Source organism: Triplophysa dalaica, chromosome 15 (genome assembly GCF_015846415.1).
Source record: "Triplophysa dalaica isolate WHDGS20190420 chromosome 15, ASM1584641v1, whole genome shotgun sequence".
NCBI lineage: Eukaryota > Metazoa > Chordata > Actinopteri > Cypriniformes > Nemacheilidae > Triplophysa > Triplophysa dalaica.
In genome coordinates this window covers 3,111,075-3,132,636 of record NC_079556.1, presented here as the reverse complement: position 1 = coordinate 3,132,636, position 21,562 = coordinate 3,111,075, and the positions used below count along the sequence as shown (strand labels likewise).

At 40.5% G+C, this 21,562-nt stretch overlaps 1 protein-coding gene across 3 annotated transcripts in view; it reads right to left on the bottom strand.

Moving 5' to 3' along the window:
* The window catches only part of samd4a (sterile alpha motif domain containing 4A), a 37,028-nt gene extending 15,803 nt beyond the window's left edge, over positions 1-21,225 (bottom strand). For all 3 annotated transcript variants that reach the window (XM_056767348.1, XM_056767349.1, XM_056767350.1), the window contains exons 1-3: positions 21,091-21,225; positions 19,629-20,186; positions 2,091-2,615 (exon numbers count right to left, since the gene is read on the bottom strand). In XM_056767348.1, coding sequence (XP_056623326.1) covers positions 2,091-2,615; positions 19,629-19,824 — 721 coding nt within the window. In that variant the 5' untranslated portion in view covers positions 19,825-20,186; positions 21,091-21,225. The remainder of the gene's footprint in view (positions 1-2,090; positions 2,616-19,628; positions 20,187-21,090) is intronic.
* Positions 21,226-21,562: the final 337 nt, after the last annotated feature.

Here is a 21,562-nt window from a genome sequence, read left to right as displayed (position 1 = left end):
GTAGTCAATGTTGGCCAAGAAATGTTTGGTTACAAGCATTCTTCAAAATATCTTTCTGTGTTCATCAGAAGAAAGTAATTTATACAAATTAGGGAAAAAATCAAGGGTAAATGATGACAGAATTATGATTTTGGGGTGAACTGTGTCTGTAATTCTTTTGCTGTCAAGGTTTTTGAAGTTAACAGCCTCCACTGGCATTTTTTTTATCATATTCTCAAAACTTCAAGGGCCACCAAAATATTTTGTTTATGACGTATTGTTGTATTATATTTTGTATTTTTGTTTTTACAATGTTTATTTTAATATGATATATTATATTAACACTATATATTAATTTATATATTATATATATATTAACACTACATATATTTAATGTTAGATTCATGCATTTTCATGAGGTTCATTATAACACATTCCAAGCTAAAAAAGTCTGTTTTTAAAGACTTTGTCCAGAACAACAATTAAAACTAGGGATGCATAATAAATTATCAGCCGTATCGGCTGGTAAACAATTTAGGCCGATATATTATAGCCGATAAATCATAAATCATTTCCTCTGTTTTAACTTCTTCAGCTGCACACTGCTCACAGTTAAAGTACAGTACAGTACTATCATTCTGTTGTGATCATAAATACTGCTATCAGCAAAACTTTGTTGATGTAGGATTAGTATGTAGATACAGTATTTATGAATGTGTAAATTATAGGAACAGAGGAACATTGTCATAATGCTTTCTGTCTGGAGACCTGTTAAACATGTGGCTATTAAGAAAAGAATGCTGGGTCGCTCTGGAAGAACATATTTCATTTGTCTATCAAATAAAAAATATAACAGAAAAGTTTGAAGGTTAAAAAATAGTTAACTAGTGTAAAGTAGAATTTGTAAATGATTTTCAGGGAAGTAACGGTAACCTTATGTTCTGCAGTAAATGTTTTCAAATGAAAGCAGTTTTCCACATTTTCTCTTTTGTTTCAGTCATAAGGAATTTTATATTAATATTTAGATACTGTATATCGGCCAATATATCGGTCATCGGCTTCCAATGTTAAAGATTTATCGGTTATCGGCCAAAATTTACATATCGGTGCATCCCTAATCAAAACAGATAATTTGCATGTTTTTATATCCGTAAATGCATTACTCTCATAAGTTGCATGACAGCTCTCCATAATAAAACAGGAAAACTGGTGATAAACAGCTAGTTGTGTTATAAATTATGAGAATCTCAATGGTGGGGACATTAAAAAAGGAAGTAAAGGTTCCTGTAAGAACCAAAAGGGGGTTTATTGCCTTATCTTAAGAGAGAACATTTCACAAATTACAGTCACAGTCACAAAGATCTTAACCTCTAGTTCTGGGTACAACTTAAAATGTGGTTAAAAACTTAAAAAATGTTTTTTGTTTAAGCAAGGTTTCACATAACCAGACCCCATTTTATATGACGGGTAAAAGTGAACAGCAGCATTTTGCCCAAATGAAGAGCAATGAAGTCTGTAACCTCAGGTGCTAGAACTAAGTTGTGAAATCATTCCTTTGTGCCGTTAAAAATCTAAGCAGTCAAAAATAAAGAGGATCTGGTGGATCAGCGCTTTAAATGTGCCCTTATTTTTATCCCCAGCTGTCTCCTTCATCAGGAAAAAAAGATCCTTGCATTCTTAGCTACAAATACCCTGCTCCGACCACAGATATGTTCAATCTGACTATCTTTGTTATGCCCTCGGCACGGCAGCGCCGCATGGTCGCATTTTTCCCCTTTCGTTTCGCTCCCGTTGCTGGCGACTGTTCACAACACTCCTCCAAGCGAGAGATAAACCTGAAGTCATGAGTGAAAGGTTGTGACCTCTGTCTCGGGAGGAAATGGGTGGAGATTTGAAGGGCGTCTTTGAACATGTGTAGAGGGTGATGTTGGGTCAGTTGTGTCAAGGTGTCTGACAACTAGCAGGTTTCTATCCGCAACCGTTCTAATCTCTTTTGCCATAGGCGTATCCACTAAACTACAAACAAAATAGCAGTTGGCTTATACAAAATACCTGGGGTTATGGACAGACTAAGCAACACCCTCCCGTGTGAAGAAGAAAAGTCGACTCACTTGTGTTGGTCCCACTGCTTGTACCCACAGCGTTGATAGTGGAAGGAACAGAGGATGATGGGTACAGCGAAAGGTGTCCGTTTTCACAACCCTGCTGCGGCTGTTGCTGCCAACTTCCAAGTCCAGAGTCTCTCGAGCTCTGCCAGCCGTTAAGACGGTCATCTGAGTTGTAGCGCTGGTGGTGGGGGTAAGGATGCGGAGGCTGCCCGTGATGAGATGAAGGCGCCCGCTCCAAGGAGTCTCCAATTCCTCGGGCGGCCGCCCGTTCCTCCAGGTGGTTGAGCCAAGAGGCCAGATTCGCCCGGTCATCGAGAGAGGTCGCGGGGTGGATGAGAGCGTACGACAGAAGCTGACGGCTTTCTTCCAGGTGGCGCCCATGTTCGATAGTGTGCCCCAAGATCTTGGGTAGCAGACTCATGTATTCCACTTTAGCCTCGGCATTACCCGGTTTCAGTAGAGGCAGATGGGTCAGAACCAAAGAGATAACCCGCTCTTTAGGCTCGGTCTGCCACTGACTGATCAGAACTGCAATGACAAAACAGAGAGATGTAACAGTTAAAACTAATTCAATTGAAGACATTAAAGCTGAACCAAGAGGAGACGGATTTAAAGAGACAGTTCACTCCAAAATCAGAAGTCTGTCATCATCTATTTAACCTCCAGTTTTCCAAACCGGTATACATTAATTAGTCCTGTTCAACACATAAGAAGATACTTTAAACCGTTTTGGGGCACCATTGACTACCATAGTGGTAGTTTTTCTTAATATGGTAGTCCATGGTGCCCCAAAATTGTTTGGTTACAAACACTCTTCCGAATATCTTCTCTTTGTTCAGAAGAACAAATAATTTCATGCAGGTCTGGAACAACTTCAGCGTACATAAATGATAACAGAATTGACATTTTCGGGTCAACTATCCCCTTAACATTTGTATCAAAATTGATCTAGGAAAAAAGCAAAGGCGCATTTCAAAACATTATTAAATCCCAAACAACTCAAAACCTAACATTTCATTGCATCTCATTAATATGGGCGCTTATGAATCAAATTCGGTTGAATTGAATAAGTTACATGGAATTCCAAGGTTGGAGGACAAATCAAAGTCATCGCTGTTTTTCAGCTGCCACATTTTAAATATTTGTTGAGGACACTATTCATAACCAGGGTCATGCAACCTAATGTAACATGCCTCAGAAATGAACTATTGGAACTATAGATACTTTGAGGTCACGACAGAGGCTTTGTTCACCACCAATAATAGAGAACGCCGGCCGCAGAGAGAACTTCTGGCTATCCCTGGCTATGGTCGATGACTCATTTGCTCTTTGGGCCTGGAGCCTTAGGGTTAGTCAAATCCAAAATGTAGTTCTTGTGCAATTCATACATGGTCATGAGTTTGTCACATATAGAATATTTACTGTATGCACGCACCTCAGGGTTTTAGATGAAATGTAAAAAATCTAAGGTAACCTAGTGATTTCAGATCATATAACAGAGACAATACAACACCTCACACAGCCTGTCAAAACAAATATAATTAGATCACAGCAGGTCAAGGGATTCACATTTTTTGTCGTGTTATTACGATAAAAAAGAAAGATACTTGATGTTTCATTGAAAATGAACGAGCCAAGATGTTTTATGGGTCTTCCGTCATGTTTAGGAGGATGTTGTGCTTGTTTAGAGCTCATACCACTGTCAACCTAAAGAGAGACGCATGCAGACTTGAGGACGACGGGGATTCATGATTAAGTGTCTCTCTGGGAGTCTTTTTCAGGCGCTTCCATTTTTACAGATGGACCACAAGGCTTACAGAGGGCAAGTATATGAAGCCACTTCATATCCCCCAAGTGCTCTTTTATTTTGTGGTGATGATGTACAAATGCTATTTAAAGGGATAGTTCTCAAAATAATTACTTGCACGTATGTTCTGAAAAGTTACATTTCGAGACGCTTTTATCCAAAGCAAATTAGAAAAGTGAGAAAGTTCCTTTTTCCAAGTAGGAAATATAAAGAGAAGTACTATACGAAGTTAGACATTTTCAACAATTATCAGTGACAACACCTGTCGGAAGAGGGAGAGGTAAAAGCAGAAGAGATGGTGCGTGTTTTATTAAATCATTTATTTTTAAGACAGAGAAAGCATTTGACATATTCAAAACATGTATTTATGGAAAATATGTTTTTATTTGTGAAGGTCTTTGCACATACAGTCCAAATTTTCGTATGTGTGTTTTTTCGTATTTGGCTCTTGTTTGTACGGTGTCTCCGAATTGTTAAAAAAGGCCACTCAAAATGCTTGCTGCGTACGCGAAAAGTGCAGAAAATCGAGCCCGTTCTGAATTGTTTTATGCAAATTTCAGACTAAATGTGCAATGGGCTTAAGGAAGAATTTTACAGCTCAGTCACTATACACTTGCAATAAAACGGGAATGGTGACGTCAAATTTTGTATTAATCAGAAGTGCAGTCATAAAGGTTGACACAACATGAGTGTGATAAAATCTGTTGAGGTTAGGTGGCATGCTTTAGGGAACAAATGATTTCTCCTTAGAATCTCCAACCAGTTACTGTGCTATCAGACCGCCGCCGTCGAGATTGTCGAAGTGGCCGGAAGTCATTCATTTTCAATGTGAGCCGGCAGCGAGCAGCGGGGTGTCTTGGACGTTGAGGGTGTGAAGGAGAGTTGAAATCAGGTCAGCTTTTTGGTAATGAACCATGACGCAGTTCGGCGGTAACCAATCGGAACGTAGAAAACCAGCGCCTGAGAGGATTCCAGAGAGCGCAGCCCTGTAAACTTTGGTTCAGACCACATTTGTTCCCAAAATGGAGGAGAGGTTGATTATTGCTGTGGCAGGTTTCCCAATCACATATGAGGCGGCCCTGTTTGCGTACAGGGACATACATAAAAAAATGATGCGTGGTCCAAGGTGTCGGAGATTGTTTGTGTTCCTGGTGAGTTTCTGATGATGTGCATGAATGTTATACATTTTCTGTAAATAAGCGAGAATTTCATGCTTAACTTTGCACCAGAACACAGTGTTACTGCTGCAGAATATTATTTCGTTAGCAAACGTGTAACTACAATAAAGTTCTTTCCACAGATCAATTTCTTGTGGTCAATCGGCACAAGATTTACAAGCTTGTTTGCTTTGCAGCCCCTTTAAATACAAGACAAGATTTCGATCTACGTCGTCAGAGCGTCAGAGCGCCCAATACTCTTTCTACAGCGTTGTTGGCAGGGCGGCCAGAGCGATTTTTGACGCTCTCGGTGGTGGCGGTCTGATCGCACAGTTAGACTTTACCTTAACACCTAACCACAGCCATTTAAGACAATTAAAAGTAAAGTAAAGTACAAGTAAAAGGAGTTTGGAGGAAACTTCGATTAAAGGAACAGCTCACCTAAAAATGTAAATTCTGTCATCATTTACAGGTTTCATTTCAATTCAATGTTATTTATACAGCGCTTTTCACACTTTGCTTGTTCCAAAGCAGCTTTATAGAAGAAAATAAGAAAAACACAGTAAAGATAAAACACAGCACAAAGCATGGCGTTTAAAGAACAAGCAAGATCATTCTAGTCAATAATATCTAACAAATGCAGTCTCCCAGTGAGAAAGCCAACACTGCTCTGTGATGAGGAACCCAAACTCCAATGATAAATAAATGGAGAAAAAAAAACTCGGGAGAAACCAGTCTCAGCCGGGAGGTCGAGGTCTCCTCTGATGCGTCACAGCTGCACTCAGTGACTTTGATGTCAAACCTATAATACATATTGTTGTTCTGATGAACAAAGAGAAAGATATTTGGAAGAAAGCTTGTAACCAAACAGTTCTTGTCCACCATCGACTACCATAGTAGAAAAATTTGATCCACAAATTTCTTTGTTCTCTTGAACACAAAATAAGATATTTTGAAGAATGTTGTTCTGGGGCAGTTTTGACTTCCATTGTCATTTTTCAAACTATGGTAGTCAATGGTGGCCACAAACTGTGTGGTTACAAGTGTTCTTCCAAATATCTTTCTCTGTGTTCATCAGAACAAATAAACGTACACAGATGTGGACTTGAGGGTCAAAGAACTCTCCCTTAAGCTACCTCAAAAAAATAAAACACGTGTCTTGTTAGACTATACTTGACTATTCGACCGTGACAATCAATAAATGAAATCAGCATGGGGTTGCCAGATGATAAAGAGGACTGAAATTACCACTAAGATTAAATCAGACAAAAAGCTACTTCAAAAACATTGTTTGTAAATAACATCCACCACTACGTGTCACCACTCGTCTCTGTTCAGTTTGTGCCACAGGTTGTGATGAGTTTATCTGGTAATAACGTCCTCGTGACCCTTAGTAACACTCCAATACTAAAATTACAGCCCAGCATTCAACTTGGCCACGGTCCTGCTCTACCTCAGCGGCTGCCAGCTCCTCCGTGGCAAAAAAACCCTCCATCATTACACAGTTCTTCCTTCGCTCCACCCATCCAGCTGGATTTAGAGGGAGCGCTCCAGCTAAAACAATGCAGCCTACTCATCTGAGGGATTCGGACTTCCTCTGCCACCATCCCCCCGTTCACTTCCTTCACAACCTGATGCTAGAGCTTCCAGAGAGATGTCTCTTTCGTTCTGTCTCACACTCTTGCTTTCTTCGTGTGTCATGAATGAATCTGATCTTTTGCAAGAATGGAGTGAGCAGATATTGCAAAACCATTCAACGTCATCATGTGCGTTGTGCATCAAATGTACTTGTAAACATTTAACAACACGGCTCACATCTATGCCCTTCGTTCCAAAAATGCATCGTGGACATTAATGAGATTAAAATTGCAAATATCATTCAAAATCATTTTTAAGACATAATTTAAAGCCATAACTCTCACAGAATAAAAAAGGCTCAAATTAAAAATGGATAAATTAAAGACATTTTAATGTGATTTATCTGGAAGCTTCATCTAAGTTCAAAGCCAATAACCATGAGGATATTTAGGCGTCACTGTAAATTGAAATGTTTTTAGATATCAGAGATGCTGAAAAAAGATCTATGGACATCCAGCAGAACGTACGGTCACAGAATATAACATTTCGCTGTCCTTCTGAAATCTTGTATCTCCATATTTCGTGACTTTACTTTTTTTGCCATAAATCCTTTATGTTAACCACAGAGTTTTAGGAAATAACCATTAAAAAGCATTTGTAAATTGTTAAATCAACAGTGTTGAATTATTTAAGTACATCTTATTTTCTTAAAAACAGCAAATCTGGACATGCAGGGAGTGGAAGTACAGTGATGATAAACAAATTCATCTCGCAGTAGTCAGGCTGCTCACAGGAATATGTTTCTCCTTCTGCTTTGCCCACACCTCCATCTTAAGCCCTTTGTATAAAGATGCTAACATCATCCAACAGAGAGAGAAAACGCAGGCAGACCGGTACAGAACTAAACACAGAGCAGAATTCTCATCTTCCTTCCCTCCGAAAACTTTTCCGACTTTTCACTTTCTGCCTTTCTGTGTAATGCTTCTATAGTGTTTCGTCCAATCGAACACATGACAATACCAGCTGAGCTACTGTACAGGGATAAACCGAACATGAGTAACATTCTGGAAAAAATCTATGAATCACAGTCGATTCACAGTGGTGAGGAAAGCCCTTCTTTAGAGTCATTTTTTAGTAGGTTAAACAAATGCGTTTTAGCAAACGTGGCACACGCTCTCAGCGAACAGAACTGTCTGTCGAGGGTGTAGCTTTGAAACATCCCAGCGTTCGGCTGTAATTAGCATTTCCTTTACCCCTTCCACTTAACCTTCCTGTTGGTTTAAAATAGAGGCCTCTCTTCAGCAACACAATATTTACTACTACACTAGGAAACAAGCTCTTGCCCTTGCGACAAGAGATCTTTGTCACAGCAACAATTGAAGAAGAATTTGAAGAGTGAAATTTGAACCCATGACCTCATGTTTTCTTTCCTTGGATGTCAAACAACCAGTTCAGAAATGCTGTTTTAAGTCATCTTATACTTAAATTTATACTTAAGTTGGGTCAAGGGCAACTAAATGAATGTAAACATTTGCAATAAAAAACTACAAACCATGTACGTACGGTCTCAAAAGTCACAACATCGGCTATTGCGAAGACGTTTGTGATGTCTACTTTATGCCCTGTTCAGACCGCCAGTGACTAGCATTGACAAAGCGATGCAATCACGTTCATTTCAATGGAGAGCCGGCGACAGTGACCGGTGGGGACAGGAAGTGGGCATGCCCAGCGACGGGACTCAAGCGACAAAAGTTGAGAATTGTTCAACTTTATGCAAATGATGGGCAGCTTTTGCAAGCAACTACCAACAGGAGTAAAGCAGTGAAGCTCACGTCATCAGTCTCTCGTCAGTTACTGAACGGTTTGTCCAAACTGTTACTAGGAAAACAAAAACTAGGAACGCTTTCTAGCAATCTCATAGTAAGTGACAAGCAACACAGAGCGACCTAGTCATGGCTGTCTGAATGAGGCTTAAACTTGGCCACTATTGACTACCATAGTAGGAAAAATGACAATGGTCGTCAAAAGTGCCCCAGAACAGTTTGCTACGTTCTTAAAAATATTTTCTTTTCTGTTCAACAGAACGAAAGACATTTAGAAGCAATTTTTCCTACTGTGGTAGTCAATAGTGACCAAGAACTGTTTGTTTACACGTATTCTTCCAACTTGAGGGTGAGTAAAAGAAGACACCATTTTTTGGGTGAACCGTTCCGTTAATTCCATCTCAAAGTTCACCAGTATTTTGGTACTAGGGATTGAACGACCTCAGATTTTATGAAGTCGACTTTTATGCAACTAAAGTCACGTCAACGTCGAGTAGTTGATGACGTCATTAATAAATAAATATGAGCAAGGGAATGTTTTGCAACAAGATTTGATGGGTTCTGGCAGTAAGACACTCGTGAGTCCAGCAGAATGGCTGGACTCCCGCAAAAAAGGCTCTAAATATATAGTATCTAAATGCAACTGTTATTCATATATTGCACAAGAGCAACAACAACTAAATTCAAATAAAACTATTTTAAAGAGCGAGGTCGGTGGTAGCGGGGCTATGCAGTAAAAGAGCAGCAGGTGGATCTCTACAGCAGCCTAACGTTACTTCAGATCTGAAGCGCGTGTAACGTTACAGACCAAACTTCCCTGACATTTACAACAAGTCATCTGAAAGGGTCATGTGCACTAATAAATGAAACAACAGAAAAATGTGTAGCGTTTGTTGGTGACGGCCTGGGACTTAAAAACAAAGTCAATATATGTATAAGCCTAATACAGTAGACGCTTTATCATAGTGGACTTACAAACGCAGCACCTCAGTGACACAGGAGCCAATATAAGAAAAAAAAAATATTCGGTTTCTTTCCTGTTTTATTAAATCTGCAACAATTACACAAATAGCCTATAATATTACAAGATCTGTGTGTTGAAGCACAGCGCACTGAAACATTAGGCTTTACCTGCAAGCTTTTGTGGTGTCACAACAAATTGTGAATGTTGCGGAGGAAAACAGGACACATTGTGAATGATGCGTGCGGAAAGCAGGACAAAATAAGATGTATTATTGCCAGGACTCAGCAGTGATACAGATTCCTGCTGAATCGGGCGGGAATGACATCCATCCCACGCACAGGTCTCTTGGAAAAGTCAGTCGTCTTCTTAAAGGTACAGTGTCAAAATCTACCAGTAAAAAGACCACACCATTGCTTACACGAATACCACAATTGTGTATTTACCAGAAAAGTTGTTCTAGTTATTTCATGGTCATTTACCAGGATTACTGTGTGAAAAGGGCTAACTAAAATCGATAGCATTGTACAGAATAAAATGACAAGAACTGCTCCTGTTGGTGCTAAAAAACAAACCTAACAACACAGACCATTCAAAAGTAAGAGTAGAGACTGAACTATACAACAAGAATGTCATTAATCCAAGTGCATCTCCTGGAATATGTCAGAAAATGTTGTTACGTTAAATAAGCGGCATAGATAAAGGCACGATGAGTGAAAAAGTAAAAGGAAATGAACCCAAACACAGACAGATGCTGTTCATCTGACTGTATACAGACGGACATTTCCACCTTTAAATTAGCTGAAAAGCTGCTCTTAATGAAAGACCGGATATAAACCCCACAGTTCACCAAACACCATCACATCAGTGTTCCACACACTCTCGCCCTGGACACATGCTTTGATAACAGAGGACCGCCGTCACGCATCACAGATGCTCCAATAACACACGCACACGATCTGCGGCGGCTGTCGAGAACACGCGCGCAGTCATGCACACACCCACGTCTGGGAGGATCTGTTTGTCAGACACATGACTCTCTTGTTCCAAAAATAGGTCGACCAAAACACCAACACCATACACCAGTGGACTGGTGATAACGCCCTATTTATACGAGGCCATCGGCGGATGCATCATGTGAACCACGCACACACCCTATGCTGACACAGAGCGCACTAAGAAGGGCGACTAAATAGAGTGTCTGTGCGAGACCCCATTTTCACCTTTGTCACCCTTTTAAAAATGTACATGGTACTTTGAAACACTTTACACATTGTATAGAATGCATTTGATATGTTTATTTATCTGTGTATGTTTATATATAATTCAAAAAAAGCAATCATAGTACATGGAGTCACCTTGATGTCATACTGCGGCTTCCCAGTTGTAATCCTGCTATTGTATTTGTTTTGGTGGACAACAAACATAGCAAGAGGTGGTTTCGAACAGATCATTCTTTATTTGAAAGTTGTTGAGTCAACATGGCCAGGACACAGTTCACAGGTTGTTCCTGGGACGGTGTTCCACCCCTTAAATCTATTGGGGAGGGAGACAGCGCCTACAATCACAGACTCTGACTCTCAATGACCCTAAAAACAGATCGAGAAATACTGCCAATACACACCAGACACAGCTGTAAAAAGAACCACGTCTGCTCTATAGCACATCCAGATCTTTTAAAAAGGCAACCGAGAAAAATGAAGGGGGGACTAAAAATGTGTCTGAATGGTCTGTCTGTATAGTTTTTCCCTTATGAGGGGAAAAATGGAACGCTGGAACTGGTCTGTGGACACTTGCATCAACAAGATTTTCCAGGAGGAAAAGTGGGGAAGGGAAAAATGGCCTATTTGGAAAAAGTGCCTACAAAGAGAGCGAGAGGGAGAAAGCGCACGCCCCACCCATCCCTCCGGCTGCTCGCTCCAGCTCAGCAGTGAGGAATGTGCTGGCATACCACAGGACCAACAGAAGAATGCGCAGTTTCCGACTTGGGCGCGTTGCATCCGAAACAACGCTGGTTAGACACATACTTTCTTTTTGAGATCATCCCTGCAACATTACTTTAGCAAACACTTCCTTAAACGGGCTCCCCAAGATCTAATGCATTCAGCAGAGCAGGGGGTGGAGAGAAACACAGAGCGGGACATCAATGATAAAGACGGATAGAAAGAAATACTGAATAGCTAAACCATTCCACCTAATCGCCTGTTTCATGTGGCCGGACAGAGCCCTTTTGAAAAGAACTCCCATGAGTCGCAGCCAATCTGCAAAAAGACACTCCTGCGAGTGGGATGTTGAGAAAATCCTCAGATGACACTCCAAGAAATAAGCCAGGGAAAGGAAAGAATGAAAAATGTCTGAATCAATGAAATAATTTTGTGGTATCCTGAAATGACACCCACAGGGAGTGTGAGTAAGGTTTTGGAGAGGCTGACACTATGATTGGCAAATACCCCGTTCTCATTCACAAGCCCCACCTTTCCTCTACAGCAGCTTTAGCAGGCAACGGTTTGGGTCTCTACAGGCCCGTACAGGCCCGGATCCCACCGGCACCCTGCCAGGGCCTTGAAGAGCCCCCAATATACATTGTAATATACTTGTATAGTTACTGGGTCAAGACGACCAGGTGAGCTTGAGCTAAATCTGGCCTCATTCCTCAAGTGTCCACCAAAGAAAAAGTGGGAAAAACAAGATCAGCACTGGCCTCTTATACCCGCTGGTTTCAAACCACTATCAACATCAGAAAACATTTCATTGGTTACCTTAAAAAAACTTGATAGTGAAGGAACACAGACGACGAATTAAATTCCATTGCTTGTTAAAATGTTTAAACAAAATGAACATGCACATCCTATCCGAAACACAAAAGTATGCAAGTACTAAAAATAGAGCAAATGTCAGCACACTAATGTTCCCAAATAAACATACTCACTTGCGAAACCGTAGCATTTTAAGCTATGTGTTGAAATGTGCTCTCACAGCTCGAAGGTAAAATTAGTATGGATAGATTCTCAATACCTCTGAGCCAAGAAAACCCTTTGGTTATATGACCATGTTTTTCTTAACTTAAAGCTACAGTTCACCAAAAAATGAAAATTCTTTCATAAGTATCTTCTTTTGAGTTCAAATCAAACATGTTTGAACTCAAAAGAAGATATTTGGAAGAACGTTGATGACCAAACAACACTGTCACTTCCACTGTATGGAAAACCACAGACACATTTCTCATCTTCTTTTGTCTTTCACAGAAGATAGACACATATAAAAAATATATATTTTGGTGAACTAGCCCTTTACTGGATTGCCTGAACCACCAGCTGCCCATCTGACTCCAACACTCAAGTCTTCACACTCACAAGTTCTCGATCAGCTGATTAATAACCCTAAAGTCCGTGTGTCAAAGCCCCGGGTCATCTAACCCCCCCAGTTCCTCTTCACACACAATCGCAAAATGTTACGTCTGCTGTCGAAATTAGAGAATGAGGCCGGCAGTTCTAAATTTAGCTTGGAAGACGCTTTGTGCCGAGAGTTTGTCTGCGTATAAGCGCACGCTTTCTTCCTCTCTTCCTTCAAGCCAGTTATATTTACGGACGCTAATCCTGTTCGCCATTGGAAATAGCAGCGCAGGCTAACTATCCATTGAGCTCAGCTGGACAGACAACAAAGTGGGAAACACCTGCCTCTGTCATTAGACCAAGCATTCTCAGTGGCTCAGAGTCATCACTATTGTTCGGTACGGAGGATGAGCTGTTCCTCTAAAAGACAGGAAGCGCGTCGCGGTAAACGTACGAACCCGGAGACCCATTGAAGAGTGACCCTGAAGTGATATCTGTATCGGATCTTCACAGTGTTGGATTAAAGACCAGATGAGCTTTCAATCTGTGCGACTGTGCCTTTCCATCCACATGTACATTTAGCAGACGCTTTTATCCAATGCCACTTATAAGACCGCAATTAACTTAAAAGAAAACTGCAAAGACCAGTAACAAATACATTGACTCGATCTTATGGAGGTAGATAATTCATCAATACGATTTGACCCAGTGACGTAAGGTTTAGGGGAGGGGCTTCATTCTTGCTTATTCAAATAATCATACGATTTATTGCGACCTCATAAAAAAATATGTTTTCTTATAAGATCCAGTTGGATGACTATGAATAATCTCTCAAATATTACATAAATAAATAGTTTTGTCATGGTTTGTAACATTCCATCATTGACAATGTCAACAATACATAATTGTTACCAGTTTAGACATAATATACCAGTTTACCTCAATAACCGTGGCAGTAAAACTCACAATTATCGGTATCGTGTCAATACTACACATAATATTGTGAATTTTTACACACCGTTAAAAGTTTTGCCTTAGAAGCCACAATAGTTACAAACTCTCTCTACGGCCTCCCAAGACTCATATTAAAAGTGTGAAAGCCTTAATAAGGATAATTTTGCCCATTAAAACATTGCAATCATTTCATATACACCATGATATTCTCGTTATTGTGAACTCTTTTGGCCAAGATAATTGTGTAATGAAAATCTAACACAGTGAAAGCGTTACTACAGAGTCGTCATATTTAACCACACCAGCAATCTAGGAGGAAACCCTGAGGCCTCAGACTCCGGCCCCGAAATCGGCTCTATTCATGCCCTCAGACAGACCAAACCCCTGACAGGAAGTTCCATTGTAACCTGACGACCGCACCGGCCGTAAAAGCAGCGATGGACTGGAACGTTCATTTTGTCTACCTGTGGACGTTCCAGGGGCTGTGCGTGTTTGTATGGCGCAGAATGTCACAGCCGGGTACTATTCCAAGAATGAGAGCCTCAAGTCTGCGGATTCGAGCTCAGAAACCTATTTAAGGAAATGTCTGGGCCCCTGCGCTAGTCCTCATTCATAGAGGACTGGACATTTTCCTATTTGGAAGAAATCTTAAATCTTTTATTACCTGCAGGGAGAGGAAAAAAAGAAACGTTCAGAGATTCCTCCGCTGAGGTTATATAAATGCAGTCTACAAAGAATGAGAGCCAGCCTGTGCAAAAGATCCCATTTAGGGCCACTGCTAGGAACACGTCTTCTCTGATTCTAATACAAACCCACTTTTGCTTAGCAACCATCTGGAGAGGGAGCTGACACAGAAAAGAAAGTTTTTCTGTGGCAGGGGGTAATCTCAGCCTGACCTCTCAAAAGCAAAATCAGCACTTTCCAACAAAGTCCAGCATTGTGGCACCATGATGCAGCTGCCTGCGCTTTGCATTTACCAGCTGCAGAAAAAAACACGCTGAACAGCAGCAGAAGTAAGACAACACCAGACCAACCAGAGTCTGCATTGCTATATTTGATATAAAGAAAACAGACTTGTCATTTGTGTAATACCAAGCATGTTTCTTCTAACGGCCCCTCTCAGCTGCAGTTAAGCGTGCGCAGACAGATCGCTGCGAGTGTGACAGGAGTGACCGAGCCGGTCTGACGGCGTGGGAGATGAAGAGCATGAGCAGGAGGTTGAGGAAACAAAATGATCGGTGGCTATGAACTGCAATATCAGATTTTAGTTGGATACCTACATCACAGCTGTGCATGACAAAAATAAAAAAATTATAAGGATCTTAATGAAGAAAAACATTAATCCACTTTCACCCTATAATCTTTTTTGTGCTTTTTGATGTACTTAATGATATAACGACATGACCAACCATTAAATGAACCATCTTCACAGAAACACAAATGCATTTTTGACCGATATTTCCCATGGGCCCATGTTTACCAAAGCAAATGAAACTTCACAGAAAACTATTATTTACAGTAAAATAACAACAATCAATAATACTAAAAGGGTAATAATAAAAAGTCAGAACTGAAGCAATGGTTACAAACAACATTACCTGTACCTGTACTCGGCTGATCGAAATCATTTTTGTTTGCTCGGTTTCCTTTGTTGTACTGATTTATCACTTCTTTCCAAGGAACGACACGAAGCGAAATTGTAAAGATGTGCACATTAACTTTAAAGCTCTTACTAAATGTCAACAGAGGTATCTATTTCTATTAGTAACAAGAAATTAAACTGAAAACTATTAAATCCATAAAGGGGCCACCACTGACCAATAATATTACAACATGTATAGTCTACATTAATTCATATCATAAAGTAATCAGACATTAGTATCTCAGGACTATAAACAACATGTATGTGTGTTGTAATCGACTTCGATTAAAGTCATTTTACATTGGATCACAGCAGTACATTTAAAGATGGATATTAAACATAAATCCATTGAGCTATATACATTTCTCATGACGTCATTACAATGATGTCATGTTGGTGTGCCCAAACATTCTATTAAATTAATAGCGTTATCACATATTAATGATAAAACAGTTACTTACCGTCCCTGTTTTGATATCTAACGTCTCGCAGTACATTCTTACAGTGCAAATGTCTTAAGCATGTAAATGGTTAATTATGTGAGGTCGAGAATTAACTAAGAGACACCTCAACATATGACAAATGTGCTTGTCTGAAATTTAAATACAGGGTGTATATGTTTTTTAAGTCATTAAGCATTATTTCTAAACATTTACAAGTGCCATTCCAACAGTGTGCAATACACACTCACCTTCTATACATTGATTTCTATACATATTCTGCCCAAAATAAACATAAACATTGGAAAAAACATACTACAGAACATACTACAAGAAGTAACAATTAATTTAAACACACATGTGTACTAAAAATTGATCACATGCCTATTAGCTGAAAAACTGGTTATTTTAGATCGACATTTTGACTGCAAGTCAAGTCTCTTTAACAACAGCAGACGGTGAAGGAAACCTTTGTTAGTGAGCAAGGATGATATACACCTTTCAAGTACCTGCATGTCATCCATTCCTGTATGCTAAAATGAGCATGTTTGGTCATTCACTAGGACAAAAAACAGTAAAGGTGATGCCCGAGTTGTTTCCAAGACTGACTCAAGTGCTGATGTCATCTAAGCTCAGGATTTATCCCTAGACACCTTAGCAGGCGCAAAAGTGTCAATACTCGTGTGAAAAACTAATGCTCACCTGTGCTTCTGTATACATTATTTTTCAGACGAAATAGCGCCCATTATACATTGAGACTTCATACAACGCAATAACGGAGACAATTATTTGATGGATGAGTCGTAGAGATTGATGAAGATATCTTATAACATTTGCTGATCCGGAATGAGGAACCATATAAATTTGGTTAATTTATTATAATTTATTTGGTTATGTTAATTTATGCTTATCATTTAGATTATACATTTATGTTTATATTATGATGCGACTCCAATACATTATTTAAAGACGTAAAGAGACAAATGGCTCAGATTGAGTGCCAAGATCAGTACTGAAATCTGGGTTAGTAATTGTGAACATGGTTTACTCTAAAGTATTTAAAGATTGAAAATAACTAATACAGGAAATGTTATCTCTCCAAATCTAATCCTCTCTATCTCGTAATGATGTTTGAAAGAATGTAACAACTGCCAAAGCCCTTGAAGACAGTTCAGATGAATACAGAAATGAACCTACATTTGGCTGATGGTGATTATTAATGTTTCCACCAACAAGTCATAAATCATTCTTGCTGAACAAGAATATGAGGGTCTTAAGGTCTGTAGTCTGGGAGGGACTAAACAAGTGTAACCTTTTATGAAGTAAGAAATACTATAAACCCACAAGGAAAAAACTAAGAAATAATATGTTTTAATTAAGAACAGCAACACCAATATTGCAGATAAGATAGAAGAGAGCACTGATCTCAGGGTAAAAAAAAAAGAAAAGAAAAAAGGAAAAAACTGTGGATGTATTCGAGACTCATTCATCTCATGCTTTCAGGTATGACTGTACTGAAAAGCATTAAAAAAAGTGTTTGATGCAGAAGATATTGAACTTTCTCTGGTTCTTCATGGCTGTACCTTATGCCTTGGATTGTGTACGAGTTCACAAAACTCAGCGAGGGCAAGAAATAAACATCTTGCTGTTACGTGGGTGAAATGTAACAGTTCAACACCCAAACAAGAGACAAGCACTTGCTTTTCCAAAAAGCACAGTGACAATCTGGAAAAGGCAACAGGGGAATGAACAAATGACTCAGACTGGAGAAGAGTCTGGACAGTGGTTACTAGGGAAGGTGTGTCCCAAATCCAGTCGATAAAGAGACATTCTACATCCAAATGATCATACTGTATGGATAGATTGCAATCCCTAAGATTATGACTTCACCGAAACAAAGTTTAACATTAAAAAGTTACAAATATCAGGATTCCATAATAACTCACATAACCGATTACCATAGTAAAGAGTGCATTCGATTTCTAAAATTACATTACACTGTATTTTAAAGAGAGGCCACCATGTTGGAAAAACCAACTCTTGAGCACTCTCTCTCCGTGAGATGGTCTCCATCATCTCAAACACACATACAGAGGTATGAAGTCAGTCATTCATAACAACAGTGCCCCTCCTGTCCCGGCCTGAATCCGCCTCTGGGCTGAGAGGTGGAGGGTGGAAAATGATCAAGGGTTAAACACCAGCTCAGACAAACATGCACTCTCTCTCTCAAACATACACATAGACACACACTCGTGCTTTAATGTCATATAAAAAGACTAATGTCATTCTGAGATGAAGGTAATATAAAATCAATCAAAAGAACAAAACAGCATATTAAGTGTACAGAGCCAAACGCAAATAAACAAAATACTGCATTTACTCAAATGCAAAATATAATCACAAATGCACCAATTTTGTTACAGTGTGTGATACTTTGACAAGAGGCAAATCAGTTGCATCATTTGGGTCAAGGGAACAAGGCAGCTCCTTCTCCGAGAGAAATAAGTAGGTCAGTGAGGATTTCTGTCATTGGAGCGGTTCTTTCCACGCAGTCGCATCTTTCCAGTCAACTTCCAGCTGCGAGTTAACTCCGTGCGCACCGCTTAACAAACGGGTATTAGTTATTTACTGGTTTATAAAATGAAAGGTGTTTAACTTCTGAGGATGGATGTGACCACTTTTTCTAAAATATCCCTTACAGCCCTCTGTTCATACCAAACGCAATAATATATCATTTTCCCAAATGGCTTAAGAATGACCTATTTGATACAATGACAGATGCGTTAGCTAATTTACATTTTTGCTGTACGAGCAAAAAATGGACACTCCCCAAACTGCTAACAAATACAAAACCACACCGACACTTGAAAACTGTTAATATAAATGCAAGACAGCTTAAAAGTTGGCTTAGCTAAACAAGTCAAAACGTAACCGTCAAACAATAAAAATCGCCTGAAGTGTGTCCCGTTTCAGATACTTATTTTGGGCTAGAGCAAAACCAGACGTCTGCCTGAATGAATGAAAACATGCTGATTAACCAAAGAATCCTCCTGTCTGGTGAGTAATAGGAAGCTGACATAGGCACGATCGCCTAATCTTGCCTTAGGTCAATCGCACAGGTAAGCAAGCACAGACACAATGATATTAAGTTCAAATGTGACAACCAAATATGTGCATGGAAATATGCAATAAAAACATAACAACCCATCGCCACGTAAAAACAAAGCTGCAGCACCCAAGCCCCCGTCATACTTGTAAACATGATCTACAATAATTGTTCAGCATATTGACCAAAAAGTTGCTTTGGATAAAAGCGTCCGATAAAGACATGGAGATGCATTGCACCCCTTCAGCTGGCTTTAATCTCAGTAGGCACAAGGGCTGGGAGCATATCGCCTTAAAAAACTTCACGAGTTCTGGTTTTGATATTTTAGAAAACAATGACAACGTTGCATAAAAATCCATCCATTAAAACACACACAATTTCGAGATACAGAGAAGCAGCGTCCCAGCCCACCAGTATGATAAAATGTCCAAACGTTCATATAAAATTTGTTTATGCAAAAGATGGCGCAAATAAATCCAGCACATTGTAGCAAACCAAAAGTATCCCTATAATTCTGGGTTAGCCCACACCAGAGCAATGGGATACAACATCACATGCTTCTCACGTATAGGTGGGCTCAAAATAAGCTAACCAGCTACATACATCAGATTTAAAGATAAAGGCAACGCTTAAGGAGAGAAACGACCAAACATTAACCAAAAATGTTGCACCTGTACGGCCCAGTACCACCTGCTCTCATTCTGTTCATGTTGGGAGGAGAGGGAGAACCTCGGTACTGACCTGGGTTATTGGCTTCTCTTTCCAGGACATGCAGCTCGGTGCAGTCAGCCAAGGAATGCTCCAGACAGAGCTGCAGAAAGCGCGCTTGGGTACGACTGACGCGCTTGAGGAGCGACAATAACGCCACCGTCTGCTCGCATTCGTTCCATCCCTTAAACCAGCCGGCGAGGACTCCCACTTGGTCACGAAACATCATGATCTAGTGGGGAGGCACGGGCACCAAGACTCGGGTTTGTCGAGAGGAAGTGAAACGTCTGCGACACTTTGGATTCCGAATGTGCTGGATCACCTTAGTGATGTATCCAAAACTGACACCTGCGTTTACTTTTTTGGCTGACGGCAAACACTCTTCGGAGGTGTTATTTGCTACTGGGATCCAATGAGAGGTTTTGTGTGACGCTGGGCGTTAGGGAATCCCTGTTGAAGCTTTGAGATGGTGCAAGAGCTCTCCAACCCTCCAGGCTTAGAAACCGTTCCTCAGCTTTCCTTCAGCATACAGTGTCCGTCCAGCTTGGTTCTTGGTGGCATTTTCAACAGAAAACCACTTTCATCATCCACCTGTGAAAGTACAAAGCGAATGTCTTTTTCAGAGAAAATATGTATAATTGTAATATAGGAGTTTAAACCCCAACGCGACGCAACCCTGTTGCTTCAGACTTCAAGTTTAGACGGAACACAACGCGTACTTGAAATAAACCACGCGCAGGTTTACCAATCCAAACGACTCCACTTTAGCCTCGACAGAAGCCAGAGACCAAAATAAACCGGCTTCATCCAGCATATACTCGAGCGTTTTGACACATCGCGCCAGCTCCACTCTCGAGCTCGAGATTGTTCATTACTATGGTTGAGTGACGAATCGGTTACCGATCAACGTTAAACGTGTGCGCGGACGTTCCCAAAATATTACGCGAATTTCGCGTTAATGCTGCAACATATTTTAAGGTGTCCTCGTGACCTAACTTACACACGTTACCTCTCACATACCTCCAAATGTGCTTCCAGAAATGAACAAATCCCAACCATTCAAGAACATAAATCGCGGTCTCGGTCTGTATTAATGCGCATAGTCAACGTACTTCACATCATAGGCGATATTTGCGCAGCTCGGTCGACTCGTACAAAACCGGACTTAACCCCCAGCCTGTCCAGAACATTCCCAAAAACTCGTTGCATGGCTGTCTACACTATTCAGTTATTAGATTTCATAACTAACGTTATTCGGAGATAACACGTTTACCCACTCGGGGTCAGCAGTCCGGTGGGTCACCCCCATATAAAGCAAACCAACGTCCCCCCTTTTGAATTCCTATTATAACCACGTTTTGATTAAAACCTCCTGGTCCGTATTTGTCATAAACACCATATCCACTTTCACTCATGAAGTTACAGCGAAACTGAAGCAAAAGATGGTGCAACGTAGGCTTCGAAAAACTGTGGTAAAAAAGTGACGTTAACTCACCTAAAGGCGCAGTTGCATGGGTGCCGTTCGCGGGACAGGACGGGACGGGGAGCGGGTGTCCCTTCACTCTGGGTCAGTGTGTTTGGCCATCTTGACGAGGCTTTTCTCCCCGCAGTCTGTCGCTCTTGTTTAAGCAGCAGAGGAGAGTCTCGGCATCACTTCCCACATGCTAATAATTAACACGGAGCATTACGTCAGGGGCTTGGCAGCACAAGGAAGCACAAAAATAGAGAATGGAGTTAGGAGGAGATCGTGTTGCTTATCCTACAGGAGACGGAACGACCGGGGATCGGGGAATTTTAAGGGGAAATTAGGCTTCCACATCAAACCCGACGATATTGGAGCGAGTGTGCAGTTTTGTTTACACCGTTTTAAAGAGGCGGGGGTTGCTAGACGTCGAGCCCGTCGACGACCGGTTGATGAATAAAGTTTAAGCTTTCGCGCTGGTATTTGCTTTAGAAAGTTACACGGT